Source organism: Polistes dominula, unplaced genomic scaffold, assembly GCF_049000335.1.
Source record: "Polistes dominula isolate Pdom_NZ unplaced genomic scaffold, Pdom_raw_medaka contig_18, whole genome shotgun sequence".
NCBI lineage: Eukaryota > Metazoa > Arthropoda > Insecta > Hymenoptera > Vespidae > Polistes > Polistes dominula.
Genome location: NW_028301164.1, coordinates 915,001 through 933,419, shown reverse-complemented (window position 1 = coordinate 933,419; position 18,419 = coordinate 915,001). Strand labels below are relative to the sequence as shown.

General features: G+C 36.4%; 2 protein-coding genes across 2 annotated transcripts in view; one reads left to right on the top strand and one right to left on the bottom strand.

Annotated features, from left to right (window-relative positions):
* Positions 1-3,253: 3,253 nt before the first annotated feature.
* Hasp (Hig-anchoring scaffold protein) lies at positions 3,254-8,370 on the top strand. The gene is made up of 5 exons (XM_015333296.2): positions 3,254-4,558; positions 4,841-4,971; positions 5,126-5,366; positions 5,585-6,395; positions 6,476-8,370. Exons 1-5 carry the CDS (start codon positions 3,745-3,747, stop codon positions 7,824-7,826), a joined length of 3,348 nt encoding a protein of 1,115 aa, XP_015188782.2. The 5' UTR covers positions 3,254-3,744; the 3' UTR covers positions 7,827-8,370.
* Positions 8,011-18,419, bottom strand: part of LOC107072954 (uncharacterized) — a 17,338-nt gene continuing 6,929 nt past the window's right edge. Inside the window, exon 6 of the mRNA XM_015333295.2 lies at positions 8,011-18,419. This exon is cut by the window's right edge and continues 3,746 nt beyond it. The gene's annotated coding sequence lies outside the window, so the exon portion shown is untranslated.

Sequence of the window (18,419 nt, the reverse complement as noted above, 5' to 3'; positions counted from 1 at the left end):
ATATTTTATGTCATATTACCTTTTATCTCATGTATATACGATATTATATTATATTATCACAATTATGTACGATATTTATTATATTTTATATGTATAATATAAAATATATTTTATCTCAACTATATTTGAGATATTATATTATCACAATTATATACGATATTTTATATTTTTCCTTGATGTCAAAATACTTGGGCGAATCTAATTGATAAAAATTACATTTGATTTTAACGAGAGAGAGAATACATACGATATGAAAATAATTTGCTATATGAAATAGTTTTGTGAAACGGCAGTAATACAAATGACCGTTAAAAATCGATTAGTTTAGGAAGATTTCTCTTGGTAGAAGATTCCAAGCATCATCCAACACAAGTCGACGTCGTTCGTTCGTTCGTTCGTTCGTTGGTTCGTTCGTTCGTCGTTTGATCGAGCATGGAAGATACCAAGCCAGGCGGTGGTATTACCAAGCACCCAAGCAGCAAGTGGAGATGCCGATCCTTCTGCTCGTTTCTATACTCGTTGTACGAATGCGGAGAAGCGTAACCATAATCTTGCCGCGTCATGTGGACGGTGTGCGACCGACCCGGTACAAGTAGAAGACCATCAAGAACCGAAGAGAGAATAATGGATTCGCGAGACTGAGCGATAATGGTCGTATAACGAGGTACAGCATGGTTAAAAACCTTTCTACTTTCCTATTCTTACTTTCTGTCTTTTACTAGGATGTTCCTCTGGCCACGCGTTACTGTGACTTTGTTAGAAAATGTTGATTTATAATACAATTCTCAATTATTTAGTAAGTCATAACAACACACTAAAATATTATCACGATTACAATGGAATAAATAAACTAATAATCACGAAAAAGTAAGTTTATGTTGTACGTAAATTGAAATAATTGAATTGAAATACGACACCATTTATTAAATACTTAAACTACCTAGAGACCTAGATAACTTCTAAATAATAAATCCTTAAATTAGCAATAAAAAATAAAATTAATAGTCGAACTATTAGAAACTTTGGAAAGTACATATTTCGCGTGCCATACCTTTCCCTTTTGCGGTATAAGAATATGTTTGGGCAAATGAAAAAAGATATTGCCGCACCCCCAAAGCAACGTAGGCACACGTTGCCTGGTGTAAGATGACACCACAAGCTCTAAGTCTTTTCAGTTCTCAGACGAGTATACCGCCCACCAAGAGACAAACGGGACATCCCTCATTCGACTAAACTCCGTTAAAACAGAGTCTCTCAAGATTCGAAACTTGTTAAAATTTTCGTTGACTTACTTTCTTGTTAAAAAAGATGTTGTCGAATAGAAAAAAAAAAAAAAAGAAAAGAAGAAGAAATGATATTTAGATGAGCCAAATTGGTTGTTACGACCAAAACCTTTTTCCGGCATCTTGCCAAAAGTCTGCGAACTTTGAACTGTGGTGAAAATAAACGGGGGAGGAAAAATATAAAGGTAGATCGTAATACAATAAGTATGATATCAATGGAAGGTACTTTTTTTGGGGGAGGAGGGAAAAGAAATGTTTTTGAGAACCTCTGCTAGGTAGAGTCGCAGGAGGAACCGCGACGAGGCGCCACGGGGATGTCGCCGGACGAGTTGTCCTCTTGTCTTCCAGCCACTCCCATTTTCAGCTACCGAGTTACTGCCACTCTGTCAATCCGGTACGACTCGAACGAGCAAAGGAAGAAGCAGCTCTGACAGCGTATGACTTCTCGGAACCGTTCCCTTTTACTGGGAGAAAGAAAATCTGCCCAAAGGCGAGGAAGAAGAAGAGTCCGTGTACTCACATCGTACGAGTTTACTTGAGAAAGCTCACGGCCATTTTAACGTCTTGCAATAAATTATTATTAATTGCAAACGCTACCGGTTTCAGCTTACCTTTCAAGATACTAAACAGTTTTGCCGCGAGGTATCATCACAGACCAGAACTTTTCTAACGATCGTACAATAACATTCTAGAAAATGTAAAAAAAGAAAATCTAATTCCAAGAATATATAAGTATGTTCTTTTTCCATTAGAAAAAGAAGATGTTATACGTTTCGATTACTATTCACAGATTAAAAAAGAAGATTATATTGAGCTGGATATTTGCTAAGCCTTCATTACACAATATTTTCATAAATAAAAAACCTAGCCAACAACAAAGGGCCCTAGAATATTGATCAATATTGCAAACCATTGCTTCGATCTTTCATGGTACACAATCTGAAAGGCTTTATTCCTTTAAGCCGCTTAAAGACCGTCTCTCACGGCATCTCATTTGAATAAGACAAATGAAGACATCTCTAAGGTGGACGGCGATGGAACGATGAAGCTGATACAGGAGATTGGCTCCGTGGCGGATCACCTACGGCGTACCTTGGCGATACATCGACAACGAACCAAGCAACGACTGCACACCGATTGATTACGATCGTTATCAAGACAATAGCTAACACGAGCTTACACTAACGACACGCCGAGTTAACTTCAGAATCGGACGATTACGATCGTAGTATATGCCGACTAACAAGATCGAATTTTTTCATTTTACCGGATGAAAACTGATCCCACTACGTTCGTCGTTACACCCACGCTAGACAAACGCGTAAATTTTTCATCGACCGTCTCGCCAGATTGAAAAATCTTCGAAATGTTTGACCTCTCCTATGAATCTTACAAAACCTGTATATATACTGATAGAAAAAGATATATCGATAGATCAATTTTCATCGAAACATTATCGAAACTGAGATTGAATTTTAAAGTCAGGTAGAAAACTTTGTTTAACATTTTCTATATATATAGGAAGATACTTGGTTATATATAGAAATATCGAAGACAAGTTTGATACCACTAGGAAAAGCTTTTACCTTTCATAAATATTTCATCATATAACGTTGCGCATTCATGTAGGTTTACCTAAGACATTTGGAGATAGAGTTGATATTCTCGTGTTAGTCGGTCCAGTCGTCGTTTCTCGGATGAGATCAACCACTACCAAGCAGAAGGTATCAGTCGGTTCGTAGGGGGGTTGTGTTTTTCCACCCCTAACGTTGCATACTCCTTACTCGCCATCTGCTGGATGTTGCAGGAAGCGTGGGAGATGTATTGAACAGGCAGGATGCGCGTGGAAAGATGCGCGAATATTCGTGAATTCCCGGCACAGCACAGCACAGGAGCGCAGTTCTCGCGCAATAAAGTAAAAAAGGGGGAATAAGGGGGTGGTGGTGGTGAAGGGGAAGAAGCGAGAGAGGAAACCGGGCAAGCGTCCTAATCCTCTCGGACGGCGAACAGAAGCAGACTCGATTAATAGTCGTGGCTCGTGAGAGAATCGACGAACAACCAGCTCTAGCGTCCTTGGTGTCGTCTTCTTGGGGAGTTGCGCGGGAGCTTGAAAAACCCATCGGTTTGACTGTTTGAACTCGAACACGTCTAACGCGGAACGTCGTCGTAGATGGAACGAAGAATACTCATCGTTGTCTTTGCGTCGTCTAACTTACGTTACGACATCGAGTGAGAAACTAATCTAAAAACAGGGGAACAATATTATTGTCATGTGAGGAATACGTATCTTTATATATAAAACAACAACAACAAAAAACGGGATTGTAGATCGAGTCATTTCGTTACGTTCGTTTTTTGATCGTTGATAAGAGTGTACACAGACATACACACGAGTACTTGAATAAGAAGAGGCCACCTTTGATTCTTAAATCAACGAATATACAAAGAAGAAACCACAAGTATGAAGACGAGCGCTATTATTCTGTTGTTATTCTTGTGCCTGCAATTTTTAGCCTCGGAGTCTAAGTTACGTCAACAGACAACGACTGTCGAGGCGACGGACGACGACGACGACGATTGGGACGAAGACGAAGACGATGATGACGATGATGACGACAACGACGAAGACGATAACGAAAGTTATCATCCGAAATCTGAGATAGATGATGATGGACGTGTCTATAAGAATCCAAGAAATTCACCGTCCGCTAAATGCCCGCGAGATCAGGACCTAGCTACTATGTTGGGTCAAAAGTGCCTGAGAAAATGTTCTACTGATGAGGATTGTAAAAGTAAAAAGAAGAAATGTAGATGCGACGGTGCGTGTGGTATGTCATGCATTAAACCAGACAGAGAGTGTCCACTGTTATCCGATATTGAAAACGGTGTTTTGACACTAACCGGACGATATTTCGGTGATCGGGCACGTTACACTTGCGATACAGATTTCTTTACTGTCGGCTTGTCCGAAAGGACTTGCCGTGCCGATGGAGTCTGGACTGGTTCTACTCCGTCCTGTAAGAGGAATCAAAGTTCCTTCTGCTCGCAGCCGCCCAAAATTAAAAATGCCAGAAACGATGCATTGTCCGAACAAACAACTTATGATCAAAACAGTATAGTCTCATATTATTGTAATCATGGATATGTTATAGCCGGTGCAAGGAAATCTAAATGTGTTGTGATGGATGGTATTGCCAGTTGGTTCGGTCCCGATATCACCTGCGAACCACAAAACTGTGGTCCGCCGGCGGACATCGCCAATGGATGGCACGCTGGTACGTTTTACATTTTCATACTTTTCTATTTTAAATGAAATATCAAAGACATTCTTTCTTTCTATCAATGTTCTTGAAACATATATGTTTCATTGAAATTATCAATTATTTTTTATGTTGAATATCATTGAAATTAAATATATTCTTATATAAGTTTTCACTGTCAAACTTGGTTTGCTAACAAATGAGAAATTCTTTGAATTAATCTATTTAATGTTTTTAACGTATTCACTGTTACGTTTCCAACATAGATCATTTTGTATTTATACATGTTTTCTTAAGGTGAATGTTACACGTACGATTGTCGCGTGTCCTATCATTGTGCAAACGAATACGAATTGATTGGTCGTGCTGAAAAGATATGTTTGGCTGATGGTACTTGGATGCCTAAAGAGTCACCGCAATGCGTTCAAGTAAGAATTCGAACTTAGTAATTTCATTAATGTAAATGTCGTGTAAAAGAAACGGCAAAAAAATATTGGAACGATAAGAGTTAAAGTAATTGGTTCGTAGCGCGTGGAGTATTATCAGAGTAAAAAAAAAAAACGAAAAATGTAACTTTTCTAGGTAACATCCGTACAGTGTCCTAAACCAGAAAATCCCGAAAATGGAAAAGCTGTCTTTACATCCTATGCTTATAACTCGATAGTTTCTTACGAGTGTAAATACGGTTATACTGTTGTGGGAGCGGCGACCAGACGTTGTGGAGCAGATAGAAAATGGACAGGAAAAACGCCCACCTGTCAAGAGATTAATTGCGGTTCGCCGGGGGTTCTTTATAACGGTTGGATAGAAAATATCGAATTAGGTGAGTCGAATATATCCACTATATACACTGATATATGCCAGGTTATATCCATACGCTCGGTTAAAGCGTTTCTTCATCGTTGAACCGTGTTCCGTGCTAACACAAATGTTCGCTGGACCATTCGATCTATCTATCTTTAAATAAAAATAAAATTCGACGATTATATTTTTATGATCGTACGATTAACGGATAATAATATACATCGATAATATTGACAGGTACTGGATTAGGTGCAAGCATAATCTTCCGTTGCAACGATCATATGAAACTCGAAGGAAACGCATCTTCCGTCTGCCAAGCGGAAGGAAAATGGCGTTATCCTTTGCCGCAATGTTTGGCTCCTTGCGTAGTACCACAAATTGAAAATGGACATATAACTGTTGCCAGCCACGAGAAGGATCATATTAATAATGTCTCAGTTGTAGAACACGGCGAGAGATTATTGGTATCATGCGTTAAAAATTACGAATTCGCAGCTAACAGTACACCGGTTGTGTGCAACAATGGAACTTGGTCAATAGTACCGAGTTGTTCGCCAGCCAGGTGCAAGCGAATGCCAAAGTCACCCAAAAATGGGATGGTCATAGCTCCTAAGACGGATCATGGTATGAAAGCTGTTTTTAAATGCAAGGATGGTTTTGAATTGGTTGGTGGTGGCCCTTTGAACGCATCTTTCTCTGTGGAATGTCAATATGGTAACTGGACTGGTGACATACCTCACTGCGTTCAAGTATTTTGTCCGTTTCCTGGTTTTATTGAAAATGGAAAAGTATTTTTGGTCGGCAATATGGGGGTTTACGATTATCGGCCTTACGTTAGAAAGGTTGTTAATAATAAACAAATCATGTACGACTGTGACAAGGGTTATGTTCTCGATGAAGGACCTAACGGTGCTACTTGCATCGGTGGAAAATGGAGTCCTCAAGAATTACCCAAATGTATTCCTGGTCAACATCCTAGATTGAGGTGGAGTAGACGTCGAAGATCGATAGCCGATGCTACCGAGGAAGACATTGCTGCTAATTACAAGTAAGATTATTTTTATAATTAATAATCAACGATATTTAATCGATATTAATTATCAAAAATATGTATTATATTATTTTCAGAAAATTCATCGAGTTTTTCAGAAAGGTCGGTAAAAAATTGTTGCATTTGGAATCGATCAAGGCACGAGATCACGAAAAACGTCCAGGTGGTTTCAATGGATCATCCAAAGAAAACGACGATAATACTAATTCAACGGTATCCGTTCAATGGAAAAAACAACATTCTAATCATGGAAACGGTACTTGGAATCGCGACGAAAAGATCATTGATTTCTTACGAATGGTTTATAAAAAATTAGAACGCATGGATGCCAGACAACCGAGTAACAATACGAACGGTAGCATGCACGAGTTGTTAAATGCCATGAGTAAAAATTTCTTTCACGTTGATTTGACGGAATCGAGAAAGAACGGATCCGGTAGGGGTAGATCAGTTTTCGAAATAAGAAATCAAAGAGAGTTTATAAGACTGAAAAGAGAATTCGAAAGAATAATGAGATTTTATAATAAATCAATAAGATGGAATGAAAAACAAAATCGCAAAGAGTCGAGAAAGAAAAATGGTCAATCGTCTCACGGTGATAAGAATAAAAAATCTAAGGATAAGAAGAAACGTAAGAAGAATTATTACAAAGGTTTTTACGATTTTGTTAATAGTTACGTGTCGGAAAAATTGTCAATGTTAGAGGCACGCAACGCGACTGAGGAATTAATCAAAAAAATGAAGATCGATAAGTTTACTGTTAGGAATGGTACAGCGTTTACCGTTGGCGAAATGTACGCATTTTTCAAACATATCATAGAAAATAAATTAAATACTACGGAAGAAAATTCAGTAACGGAAACAACGACGTTCATAACGCCAACGTCGGATATTGATTTTAACGATACCGTAGTTACAACGTCAACTACGTCAACCAAAGACAATCTACTATTGAATAATGAGATTCCAATTAAGGAAGGTGCACCGAAGCATCGTAGTAAACGTATTAGAAACGCATCGGATGATTCGAATGTTACTCGTAAAAAAAGGAAGCTTTTATCATTGAATAACGTATCGTCGTCGTCGTCGTCGTCGTCGTCGTCTTCGTCGTCGTCGAGTCTTCAAACGAGATCTAAGATTAAAGAAGAAGACGAAACTTTAAAGGTTGCTGATGACGGATTGAACAACAACTCACAAGGATTTACTTTGAACGAACTGGAAGCTCAACAGCAAAGCCGTGCTAAGAGATTTATCAAAGCTTCTGAGCTAGATAATCAAATATTCTTAAAGAACTTGTATTTAAACGCTTACGAGAAAGAATATCGTGCAAATGTTAAACGTTCGATAGAAAATAATGATCATACGAAAAATAGTTGGTCGGCTTCGAGAAGGCGCAAGGGTAATCTCGATATTTATGAGATCAAGTGATGAAGTTACTGAAGTGTTGTGATATTAACGGGAATTTATTCAAATCATTTACCGATATCAATCGAATTTTTAGGTGAAGTATACACACTCACAAAACACATTAACACATTCACACAATTATACGATATATTTAGCTGTAATCGTCGTCCCTCGTCATCGGTGCGCACTGTAAAGCGCGTCGAGCTTTTACTTTCTTTCCAAATGAGAAAGGGAAACATGGAACGTGAAGAAAATAGAAGAGAAACGAGAAAATGAAAAAAAATGAAAATGCAAAAAAAAAAAAAAAAGAAAAGGGAAAGAAATCAAAAAAAAAAAAAAAAGATAGAACTTAAGATATTAATAAATAAAATCTTTTTCCATTGCCACAGTCCCCAGTTCGCTCTTAAAAAAAAAAAAAGGCCAATTATGCCGAGTTAGGTTTCTGTGTGTCTAATCTAAGAAATACGCATAGTAGAAAAAAAAAATCATTTGTAGATGTGTATCAACGTGTCATTGTACACTTAGGACATTGATGAGGAAAAGTAAAGAAAAAAAAAAAAAAAAACATTCGATCGAAAGCGTAAAAAAGAAAAAAAAAGAAAAAAAAGAAAAATTAAAAAAAAAAAAAAAAGAAGAATTTCAGGAGTCAAAGTTTACAATTAGAAAACGTATTTCACTTCTTCTAAATAATATTCAAACTTTTTCTCTTAATCTTCGTAGATTACATGAAACACAAATCCCCCAATCCTATAGTGTGAATTTATAAATAAGTCCGATATCCTCCTTTTTCCGATTAAAATGATTGACTAAAATGAATTTATGAAATAGCGCAAGATTACAATACTCATGATTTTTGTATTTCGTGCGTTTTAAAAGGCCGCATTATTATTCGATGTACCTTGTAATACGCAAATTATAAAAATTAATAAGAGAATGAGTGTTAAACCAAAAAGATGTCCCTTCATAATCAAATATAACAAAACAAAAAATAAAATATCCGTTCGAAGACAGCTTGAGCAGTAAGAAGGAGAAAAAGAAGAAGAAGAAGGAAGAAGAAGTCGAAGTTGATTTTGTTCTCTCTTTTTATCTTATTGAAAAATCATTTAAATAGTTGGGTTTATGGAAGAGGGGATAGGTGGGAAGGGGAGGAATGGGATATCCTTTAAGATCGATCGGCCAGGTAACGGTGATTACGCGGACAACACCTTGGGTTAATTAAGTCTCGAAAAAATCGTCGTTGGTTGTAGTGGTGAAGTATTCCTTGGGGAGGGAGATAGGGACTTCTGTTGAAACTCTGCGTAACACGGGACACGGTTGGTGGAAGAGGAGGATGAGGAGGAGGAGACGTGATTCTGGACCACCTGTCAATATCGTGCTTCCCATTAATTACAGAGCAATTATAATTCATGAATGCTCGCGAGACCTTGTACGATTTTATCTGCGACAACGTGCTCGTTAACACGTCCACGGTGTGAACCGGACTTATATACAAAGATTTAAAGCTCGATTAAATACGAAACAAGAAGCGCGTATAACGATTATAATCGTACGCGAATCAAATTTAGATAAAGATTATTGTTGAAAGTCTAATAACGCTTCAAGTACTCGTCATCTACGCGATTAGATTATTACATTTGGTTTGAATGGATATAATCAACTGAATAATAATTCTATATTTATAAAGAAATCATTTTATCGTAGATTTATTAGTTCATTATTTGCAAATAACAATGTACATGCTAAAAATTACATTAAATGAGAAAGAAAAATAAAATGAGATAGGAAGCACGCGTTAAATTTTAATTTCAGCAATAAGCTAATTATACGAGGTCGAGCTATTTAACATCAAAGTGTGGGACACCGTGTGCAAATCGATAAGTGTACACGGGGCAACGTACCTTATCCAACCATGAACATCGGAAAGTGTCTTTTCTCCTTGTGTGCGCCTGCGTTCAAACGAAAAAATAAAGAAGAAAAAAAAATAGAGAGAAAAAGTAAAATGTGATAGTTGCATGCACCACTAATTCGTTTAGTCGATAGAACATGTGTGAGTGAGAAAGAGAGGGATTTTTCTCTCTATTGCGGTAAGCATTATTCCAGTTCATACGACGATGATTATGCGGTCAGTTGATACCAGTCGCTAAATGCGCTAATCGCGAGAGAGTTCATGGTAAACACCGAGAGCCGCCTACTTCGTGTTCCTCGTCTATTAGAACCCTGTTACGTGCCGTGCCGTCTTCTATGCAAATGAATCTACGAAAGTATGTTAATAATCTCTAAACAAACGCGTAAAATATAAGACATACCGACGCGTTAAACTTTTAGTATCGTCCTAGCTAATAAGAACTATTTAAAATATCTCGTCTACTACCTATACTTATTTCTTCTTCATTCTAATCAGAATCACACGTATGATATCTATTATTATAATAATGATAATGATAATAATAATAGTATTATAATAAAGAAAATGATTTAAAAAGATTTTCTCATTTCAATATATAGAAATACAATATAGATAAACTAATGCTATTTAAATTAATTGAAAAAAAAAAAAAAATGTTAGGGAATAATAACGATAGCTAGAATATAAAACTTGCAATGATATAATCGCGAAAGATCACATAATCATCATAGTAGTAGAAGCTGTTTGAAAGTTAAAAGTGAGAGAAGTTAGATAGAAGTCCGGTGAGAGACGTCCTCGAGACTTTCGTAGAAGCCATTTGCATCGTAGAATAGTCGAGGAACTCGTGTTGGTACAGTAGCTCTTGACAATGGAGAATGAAGTCGGTGTCTTGTAGAAGAGGACCCAAGAACCGATGATAATCTCATTGAAAGGGGGAGTTAAGCGACGCGGGCTTCCTGCCAATTCACTCGAGCCAAGTGTCGCTTTACCGCAGTCAATGCTTGCTACGAAATTGCTCCCAACTATCGTTCTTCTACACGTTACTCTCTCTCTCTCTCTCTCTCTCTCTCAATGAACAAACCTGCTACTATTTTTCTCTTAAAGGAGAAGAAATAGAAGAAATAGAAAAAGAAATAAAAGAAAAACGGGAGAAGGATTTGTCGAGATAAGCGGCAACGATAGTCGTCGGGTGCTTTGGTAAAAGCACCGAACCAAGGAAAATTCTCTTAAGTTAGCAAGAAAAGAAAATTTCTACGTCAACCATTATTGTGTTCAACCACTACCCCTTATTTCTATGGATATATTTTCTTTCAATGTACTCCGAATGAATTACAATATAGATTTGCCGCAAGGTAGAAAAGGGGTTTTTAAAAGGAACCCCTTTCTTCCCGACGATAGCTGAAAATCCAATTGGTAGTGGTAGTAGTAGTAGTAGTAGTTATACGAAGAAATTTATCCTTACCGCCGGAAAACGTTTTGACTCGTAACCATTCAACATTCTCGAACGTGTGAATGAACGAAAAGGGTTTAGTATTGGTTGCCCACTGACTGAATGAAATTCTACTTCGATCGTGACTATTCTCATCTCTCTCACTTTCTTTCTTTCTTTCTTTTCAAAACGGATATGTCGTGGTGGATTGAAATCTAGAAAATAGTTAAACGATTGATCGTTTATATATTAACCAATAATAAAGAACAACTTAAGCTATACAATTAGAATTAAATAAAGAAAATAAAAGAAGAAAGAAGAAAATTCAGTCACGCAGTTCGAATACTTTAAGCCAATACTCTCACAATATTTAACCATGCTTATCCATGGCTTTTATCACTTTCAACAGCTTAGAAAGAAAACTTTCCCCTGGTGCAAAATCCATCAGTCCGTTAAAGACTCACGGAAATCCATGCAAATAAAAAAAAAAGGAAAGTTGTGCAAGAGAGAGAGAGAGAGAGAGAGAGAGAGAGAGAGAGAGAGAGAGAGAGGGAGAGATCATTAAATTAGTTCCCGTTCAACGCCTTTGCAAGATTATGCCGCCATTTTAAGTGGATGATTCCAGCACGTTCGTGGAATCGTTTTTCTTTCTCGTTTTCTTTAAAAACTTTCTGACACCGAGAGCGAGCACGGGCATTAGAATTCTCTGAGTTCTCTTCTATTTGTATACACTAAGTTCTTACGGCTTTGGTCAAATTCGAACAGCTGGCGTCGTTGGAATAGGTAATAAAGGCTTCCAAGATTATGACACTTTCTTGAGAATATCAAACGTTTTCTTGGTCATCATCTGCGGGTCATCATTGGCGAGAAGGAGAGGGAGTTACATCTGCCATCTAAAAATACTCATCCTTTTCTTTTTTTTGCTTTCGGTAAAAGTTAAAGGAAAAAGATTTAGCGAGTGCCCGCTAGGTGGTCCTCTTTGACCACTTAGCCCGTTTTGTGAAACCGGCCAATGGCTGTGTTTCGCCATTCGCTACCTCGATCGCTACGAACCAGTCATCTTTTCCACTGCTCTGTAATCAGCGGCTTCGTCTTGCTCATTAGCACGTCTTTCGGTGAGTTCGCGGATTTCAATAAAGCTGCTGATGCTCCTGCTGCTGCTGTTGTTGTTGTTGTTGCTTGGAACAGGAAGAAACTTCAATCTCTTATTGAATTTCTATACGTTCGTAATGATTCACGAGGGATGTTTTTGCAAATTGCTGCACTCATCATTTTGTCATTTTCCAAGTTTTATTCGAAACATTTAAGAACGTCATCTTCAAATTAAAGTTGTTTTTTTTTCTTCTTTGGACTAAATTACGTACAATTTTAATATTACAAAAATGTGCTTGTGAATAAGATAAAAATACAGTTTATATTCTTTGTGAAATCTTTTTCTTTAGTTTTAGTTTCAAACGAGAAAGGATTCTCGATTTATCGTCACACCTTTTGGTAATAAACAAATCGAATAAGAATAAGAACAATAATATCAATTATGATGAAAGTAAAAAAGAGAGAGAATACTTTTCTCTACCTAACAAGAGATTTATATCGTAGCGTACACCAAATATGGATTTCGCACCTTGCCCTGTAAGCCGAGTCACGAAGAATAATGCGAGTGTCCCAGAAACACGCAGATTTCTCACCTCTCCGGTGCGAGTATGCCGTTTAAGGTGTCCCAAAGTATTCGACAGTTTGCTGAAGGGGAAAACGATTACACGCCAGTTAATTTCAGTAACGACAGTCATACCATATCCGGTTTAAGTGAATTTCGATATACCCGTCGAAGTTATCTGCATATAATGGGACTATTAGATTGAATTTCTCGATAATACCTTACCCCGATTCAACCATTTTCTTTTGCGAATTTTAACAATTCTCCATTGTCTTTGCAATCGTATTTCCTAACTTGTAAAAAGAATTCAAATCGTGAATTCTTCTTTACACTTTACTCGAAATTCAATCTCAAGAATGTTCTTCTCTATCTTTTTCTTTTTCACTTGAAATAGAAAAAGAAGAAGAAAAAAGAAGAAGAAGAAGAAGGAATAGTTTCGTTCAACTTCTAGAACGTATTCAATAAAATGTGCTTTTAATGAGTTTACCGTAACAATCTTTACGTCTAATAAAATACAATCTTCTTATGGTTAATTTCTGTCTTCAAGAAAATAATGGCCATACGTGAATATAATATATTATAACATGAAACGAATAAAAAGGGGCGATCATAAATGTTTTGAAATAATTAACCAAAAGAAAAAATAGGACAATTCTTTGATTCTTTTTTTTTTCTTTTTTTCTCAATATCATCATTGATACAAGGAGAAAACGATGATATATCGAAAATAATTGGATTGCTTTTCCGATTTCATTTCTTTTTCATTATCCTTCATTTTCGGCGGTAGTGGTAGTCCCAAGAATACACAAAGCTCAAAACTTTCTTACTTATTTTTAAAGGTAAGTTATAATGGAGAAGAGAACGGGTTGTAAGTTTGCCAAGCTGCGACGCTAAATTGTCCCACAAATAAAGACGTTATTACGATCGTTCGGAAATAATTGGCGCTCTTTACGAGCACCGTCGAACAGTTAGAGGAGACTCAATTCTACTCTCCTCCCCTCCTACCTCCCCTACCTATGCCACAAACTCAGGGATTACTTCCGAATAATCCATGAACTGGACTTGAGAAGAAGAGCAGAAGTCTTCATTATCGCAATGATTTCATCTTGCGTGGTGGAAACGCATAAACAAGACGCTAAAACAACGTTTGTGAAATAAAAAAATTCTTGACCGAAGTTAATCAACAGAAGAAATGAAAAGAGAGAGAGAGAAAGATACTTGAAAGTTTAATTGACGTTCCTGTTTCTTCCAATTTCTTTTTCGAAGAAGATTCATGTTAACTGTTAATCAAAAATAATTCTTCAATATTGCGATACTACTACTACTTCCACTGCTACTATATTAAGTATTTATGTATAACATGACAATTGTTAAAATAAAAAAGAAGTAAAGAGTATTTCAGTAATCATTCTATTAGGTTTACCGGTGAAAATACATTTGTAATATATGTGACTTATAAGGAGACTTCTATAGAGACGAGAAGACTAGTTTGTTAAGGATATCCTAACGTAATCCTAGAAGCCGTCACCTGTAATTTATCCTCGAAATTCTATTGTCACAAATTCTATTTGAATCTAACCGCTAGAAGTAAATTTCCATTATCAGAAACTCGAAATAGAATAACGTTACCGGTGAAGCTATAATTTAATTTCTACCACAATCCGAAAAGAAAAAAAAAATGAGACATCTAGGTGTCCCTTTTTAAAGTTTAAAAAAAGAGAAGACACGCAACACACAAACAAGAAAAAAAAAAAAGAAAGGAAAAGAAAGCAATGATCGAATTGCTTCGATCGAATGAAAAGAAAAGCCTCCCTCCCCACTTCATAGCATCCCATTTCTCGAGTGGTTGCTTTTTTGTCAGACATTGGCCACCGTCGCGGAGACAAATCTTTTTCTGGCTCGGTGCCTTTCTCATGGGACCTACGCATGAATCATGGGATTTCGAGATGAATTAAACCCCATCGAGCTCGGTTTCAATTCGAAACGCGTTTGCTCGTGGAACGGGTATAACTTTGCTCTTGGTGGTCCTAGTGTCCTCGTGTAGAAAGCATTGGTCATTGTGAACTGCTATCTCTTTCCTTTCTTTTTTTTTTTATTTTTATTTCTCTTTCTCTTTCTCTCTCACTCATTCACTCACTCACTCACTCACTCACTCACTCGTGCTCTAAGCGAGCTCTTTTTATAACCGGATTTTCAGTGGTACACAGGTGGCAGTGCTCAAAGTAGTTTTACGAGAGTGGAAGAAGAGAGAGATGATACATTGTACATACACTAGCCAAAGCGAGTTCCCATTTGAATCGAAATTGCATATATATCCGAATAAGACCATTTTGTTTGTCATTCGGCTTGGAAGAACGATAGCTAGCGAGATTACTAATTCCACGTATCCGTTTGTTCACTATCCAAATGAAATTCTCCTCTTTCCTAACGGTTGCCGAGCACCTCGTACGGGAATTTCGCATTCTCTACCGAACCTCGAATTAACGTTTGGATTGAGATCAGAGGATTCACTGAACTCTAGCTAACATTGTGAATAACTAGCATGTGGAGGATCTCTATGAATCAAATGGAGAAAAAAAAGGTTTATATATATATATATTTCGATAGAGAGGATAAATTTTCAAATTATTACGAATTCATCGCCAAGCATGCGATTTTAATTTTTTTCTTTTTTCAACATTTTATTATTTTCTTTGAAATTTGAATCATTCGATTATTTATTCATGCGTTTCTAAATCGTTCGATTTATGTTCGTTCTTCTTCTTCTTTTCATTTTAATTTTAACCCAATTTTTTAATTTGAATGAATAAAATTTATTTAGATGGAAATGAAATTAAAGAAGATTGCGTTAATAATTTAAGGAGAGTCACGTGTGAATATTTTTTTTTTTTTAGTTGACAAATTTCAAAAAACCACGAGAGATTTCGGTCACGTCGAATTAAGAAGAATAATCGATTCTACCTGCTGGATTATTAAACCATATATCTTTCCACATACTCTCGTGACTATTTCGAACGAAGAAACGAATCGAATTTCATCTTATATTCCAAAAACGAAAGGGAGGATAAGTTGGAATGCTTGCTCGATGCAGGTGTACGATATCTTTTGAGTATACAAAGATAGATAATCAAAGATAAACTAAAAGCTCGAACCGAAATTTCTATGATTAAATACTATTTTCTTATGTACATAGAACTTAGATGAAAATTATTTGAATATTTTTGGTAAATATTCTCCGGAATTTTATTTATTTTTTTTTTATTTAAAATTCAATCGAGTATTTCAAACTTTCCAGAGAAAATGTAGATTTAAGTGGGGAGTATTTTTTTTTTTTTTTTAACGAAATCAAAACAAAAATGTTTCTAACTTCTTCGAATTCGTTTTCAATGTTATACTATTAATGTTATCCAAGCGGAAACACGGAATGACACGATCTCCCTTTTTCTATCTTTTTCTCATCGTGGATGACTCTTAGGGTTCATCATATAATGACGATGGAAGATGTCTGAAAGGGCGCGTTGTTTTAACGTACTCCACGTTGCTCGTCACCATTCTCGATGCTCTTCATCAGCGAATAATGATGAGTCTTGTACCTTGAGACAACGTAACTTCTGCCGATGAATGGATCTCCTTGTGGTATATTTTGTGCACGCGTAAGATTACTTTACGCTCCTTTGAATGCTATAAATACTACTATCCTCACTAACCATAACGATACTTTAAAGTATTTGGAGAAAAGAAGATAAAAAAATAAAAACTCGTCTAACCAATTTCATTTTGAACACTACATCTTCAAATAATTATATTAAATATAACCAAAAATATAATAAACCCAATTGATGTTAAATTATACCAAAAAAAAAAAAAAAAAAAATCTTTCATTAATCAATAAAATCAAATTAACACCTACGTGTTATAATTGAACGATTAGATTTATTACGAAATAGTAAAAAAAAAAAAAAAAAAAAAAATAGAAACTAGTAGGTAGGAATAAAATAGAAGTGAAACTATAACCGAAAAAAAAAAGAATATTGAAATAATCAATAAAATCAAATTAACACCTAGGTATTATTATTGAACGATTAGATGTGTTACGAGATAGTAAGAGAACGTTATGTATGTAGTAGAGTCAAGAATAGAAATTGAGGTCTACTAGGCGTTATTTTCAACATAATCATAGGGACTTTAATAACGGTATCGTAATACACACGGTATAATAATATTACTATCGTAAGAACTCGTATATATCGCGTGTAAAAGCGCGAAGACGATGAGATTTTAGTTGTTTACGACGTGGCACGTAGTACGAGTTTGTCGGTCGTTCACCGACTCTTTACGAGCGGACGATGGAATATTTCGGAGGAAAAATCTTCTTCCCCACCTTCCAACCCAACTCAAAATCCTCCTCACCCCTCCCCCCTCCCCTTCCCCCAACATGCTGCTGGATCCGTAGTCACCACAATCCGATCTTTCTCACACCGACGACTACTTTAGCGAGATAAAGTGTTAAAATTTTTCGGACAAATCACAGGCACTCCTGCTGCTCACGATCTTCCTCCATCCATTTGATCGTAAAAATCTTGTCGTTGATATACCTTTCGTAAAACACACCAAACTTACAAAGATAATTAACCAATGTTATACTGTCAATGCATTTATTTCAGAGTTAGTTTCGATATTTAATAAATCCTATGTTTGTCTCTTTTTCTCTCATTATTTAGTATAGCAGCCGTTTCATAGCTTCGTTTCCTGACCGACCGTGTTTCATTTTTTTCAGATCACTCCCTATTCTAAAGAAGTTTTCAATTCAAAAAAAAAAAAAAAAAAGAAAAAGGAAAAAAGAAAAAAATTAATCAAAAAATTATTATTTAAATACATACATTTATATCTTTCTCATATTTTTATAATATTGTTAAATTAAATTATAAATCAATATAAGAATAAAATCGTAGGATTTATCCTATCATTTATCCTGATCGATCGTCACATGAAAAAGAAAAAAAAAAAAAGAAAAATAAACACCTTTTAACTATACCGATTGATTCTAAACCAACCACCCCATCACCATCGATTCATTTTTCTTTAACGAGCACGCGAATTTTTCTCCAAGAATCTTTCGTAAGTTCGACGAATCAACAACAGCAGCAGCAGCTCGTTGGGCCCGAGGGATCGTACAAATTATAATTCCCTTGACTGCTCGAAAGAAGCAGTTGGACGTAGGAAGATGAGAAGAAAAAAGAATAAGAAAAAGAAAAAGAAAAGGAAACAAAAATGAAGAATCAAAGGAGGAGGTGGTGGAAAAGGTGGTAGATGTGGTGGGGTGGTGAAGAGGAGGGGACAAAATAGTCGCTACTTGATGGCGACTTAAGGTGATTTTGAATGGTGGCTAACGACTTGGAGCCGCGTCATGGGGCACACTGTGTGTGCACGACCGCCGTGCCAAATAATAAGAAGTCACGCTGAGCACCCGTGTGTCCTGATGTCCCGATGCCTCGAACGGGCACAACACGTCGCAGATAATGTCCTCCCACGTGGAAACGTCACTATAGTTATTCCCTGGTCCTTAACCTCTTCCTTCTTCTTCTTCTTCTTCTTTTTCTCCTTTTTTTTAATCTTTTATTCTTC

Excerpts from the sequence above, each read along its gene's own strand:
- Hasp (XM_015333296.2), top strand. The coding sequence starts at position 3,745 with ATGAAGACGAGCGCTATTATTCTGTTGTTATTCTTGTGCCTGCAATTT. Across the intron at positions 4,972-5,125 it reads AGTCACCGCAATGCGTTCAA|GTAACATCCGTACAGTGTCC; the intron begins GTAAGAATTCGA and ends TAACTTTTCTAG. Across the intron at positions 5,367-5,584 it reads GATAGAAAATATCGAATTAG|GTACTGGATTAGGTGCAAGC; the intron begins GTGAGTCGAATA and ends TAATATTGACAG.